Genomic DNA, 2,506 nt, shown 5'->3' with positions numbered 1-2,506 from the left:
GCCACCAGTGAACAGTGGAGGGGCGGCTGGGAAGGTATCTTGGACTTCCAGACCTGGAATTTCCAGGATGTTTTGCTGGTCTGTGGGACAGTTGGTGGGACATGTGGAAAGCCAGGAAACTCCAGCGTGTGTGGCCACTGCAGTGACACAGCATGGCCACATCCGTTTGCTGTGGAGGTGGGGTTGACAGAGGAGGGAACGACGGCCCAAGAGGTGAAGCAACTTGTCTGAAGTCACCCCAGGTGACCAGGATGCAGGCCTGTAGATGTGCGCTCTGGAGCTTTGCCTGGAGCTGGGGTGGAGGAGCCTGCCTGCTGCCTCATGCCCTCTGCCAGGCCTGGGGGATGTCCCAGACCCAGGGATAGCTGCTGTCCTCCTATTCTGCCTGCTGGAGTAAGCTGGGTCTGTCAGCAGCAGCAGCAGCAGAATCAGAAGCAAGGCCAGGAGGCTGGAAACAAACCACCTCCCAAAATAGTTCTGATAATCATGGGGCAGGAGGGCCCAGCCAAGCCTCAGCCCTGACAAGCACAGCCTGGAGCTGGCCTGGGCTCAGTCCCTGGTTTCTGCCGATGGCCTGTAAGGCCTACTCACTCTAGGCTTCGTGGCCCACCTGAGAAGTGGGAGGAGGTTGGCCTGGGAGATGGGACCCTATGACTAAGAACCCGAGCCTGAGTACAGCCCCCGTGGCTGGAGGTGGTCACGGAGGCCTGGCAGGACAGATGTACTGGGGCAGGGGGTGGTGGTGGGAGTGGATGGCAGAGGCTGCTGCAGGCTGGCAGGAGGCCCCAGGACCACAGTTCTGTGCCAGGATCTGTTGGGGAACACCAGGGGGGAGCAAGGATGGAGATGGGGTGGCAGGGCACTGCCCCGGGTGGGCTCTTTCATGGGCATGTGAGGGCATCAGGGTGGGGTCTCAGAACCTTTCCTCCAGAAACCTCAGCCCAGCAGCGCCCGTTCTCAAGTCCTGGGGTTGGCCACGAGCAGGTGGGACAGAAACAGCAACAGCTGGAGACCTGCAACTCCGGTTCGGGAGCCACTCCAGAAACTGGGGCCCTTTGCTCGGTGGGGAACTGCTGGAGCCTCCTTAAGGTGGTTGGCATGGGGAGCCAGGTTCTAGGTACCCCAAACCACTGGTCCTGATGCCCCTCTGCCCCTCCCCCACTCCAGGCTGTGAGCAAGACCGCCTGTCCTTCGGGTTTTGTGAGACACTGCGTCTACTGGGCCACTGCCAGCTGCCCACCGTTTGCACCCAGTGCTGCTGCTCATGCTCCGCCCAGCCACGGCGCCCCCTCTCGAGGCCATCAGTGGGTTGCCTGCCGCTGACTGTGCCAGGATGCACAGACCGACTGACAGACCTCAGTGCCCACCACGGGCTGTGGCGGAGCTCCCGCCCCCTACGCCCTAATGGTGCTAATCCCCTCTCCCTACCCAGCGGCAGGCTGGGGACCTCCTCCCCATCAAAAAAGGTATTTTTTTATTCTAACAGTTCGTGTAACATTTATGATTTTACATAAATGAGCATCTACCATTCCAAAGCACAGTGTGACTTCATCCTGGATTTGGGGAATCTTAAAAGTCAGAAACTCTTCCCCCAACCCCTCTGCCCAAATCTCCACCACGGCAACACCTTGGCAGGCGCGGCTTTTCATGTGCTCCTCTGGGGCAGATCTGCAGTGGGCAGAGCAGCAGTCGGGTCCATGAGAGCATGGCGTCTGGTGAGGCACAGAAGGCCTTGGAAGCTGGGGGCTGCTGCCCAGGGAGGCCTGTCAGCAGAGGGTGGGGTTCTGGGGGCAGGAAGGTCTTCTGGGCAGGGGCACAGCCTGGCCCTTACTTGCTGCCTGCCTCCAGCTCAGGCTCCCAGCCTCCCCTGGGGCCCCCCTCTGTGGTCATCAGAGACCTGTGCCACAGGGATTGGGCCCACCTTGTCACTTGCAGGGACTGCCCCATGGAGTGATGGGGACTGGAGGCCCCCCCGGCCCTGTTGTATCTGTTGACTTTTCTGCAAAAAGTGGGCAGAGAGGAGAAGAGCAGGCCGGCCAGCTGTGCTCTACTGTGTCTGTCCCAGGACTTGGAAGGGAGGGAGGGAGCTTGGCCAGGGCGGCTGCCTACAGGTGCATGTCCTGCTGCTCCCCCAACTCAACATGCTCACCTCATTTTACACCAACAAGCCCCATCCTCAGAGGAGGAGCCCAAGGCTCTGAGAGAAAGTAATTGGCCCAAGGGCACATGCCCTGGTGACAAAGGCTCATCCTAGGCTCCGACTGCCCACCTCCAAGCTCCAGGCCACCCTGAGCAGGTGGAAGAGGGAGAGGGCCCCGAGCAGGTCCCAGCGGCGGCTTTGCACAAAGCGGGCAGCCTGCCAGAGGTCACGCAGGAAAGCCAGTTGCTGGGCAAGCTAGCGTGAGTCCCAGCCCTGCTGTGCTGCCCGAGGGTGGAGGAGCGTCAGGAGTGCTTCCTGTCTGTCTACAGCAGCCCGGCTGGCCCAAAGAGACCCTGGGGACCCATG

The 2,506-nt window shown here is 61.0% G+C and overlaps 1 protein-coding gene across 1 annotated transcript in view; it reads left to right on the top strand.

Moving 5' to 3' along the window:
* Positions 1-2,506, top strand: part of LOC105509271 — a 14,478-nt gene that overhangs the window by 9,035 nt on the left and 2,937 nt on the right. Inside the window, exons 6-9 of the mRNA XM_011938445.1 lie at positions 932-1,024; positions 1,168-1,304; positions 1,667-1,715; positions 2,277-2,400. Of these exons, the coding sequence (XP_011793835.1) occupies positions 932-1,024; positions 1,168-1,304; positions 1,667-1,715; positions 2,277-2,400 (403 nt within the window). The remainder of the gene's footprint in view (positions 1-931; positions 1,025-1,167; positions 1,305-1,666; positions 1,716-2,276; positions 2,401-2,506) is intronic.

The sequence above is a fragment of the Colobus angolensis genome, unplaced genomic scaffold (genome assembly GCF_000951035.1).
Source record: "Colobus angolensis palliatus isolate OR3802 unplaced genomic scaffold, Cang.pa_1.0 Scaffold172, whole genome shotgun sequence".
Lineage (NCBI taxonomy): Eukaryota > Metazoa > Chordata > Mammalia > Primates > Cercopithecidae > Colobus > Colobus angolensis.
This window is presented reverse-complemented; position numbering and strand designations above follow the sequence as displayed.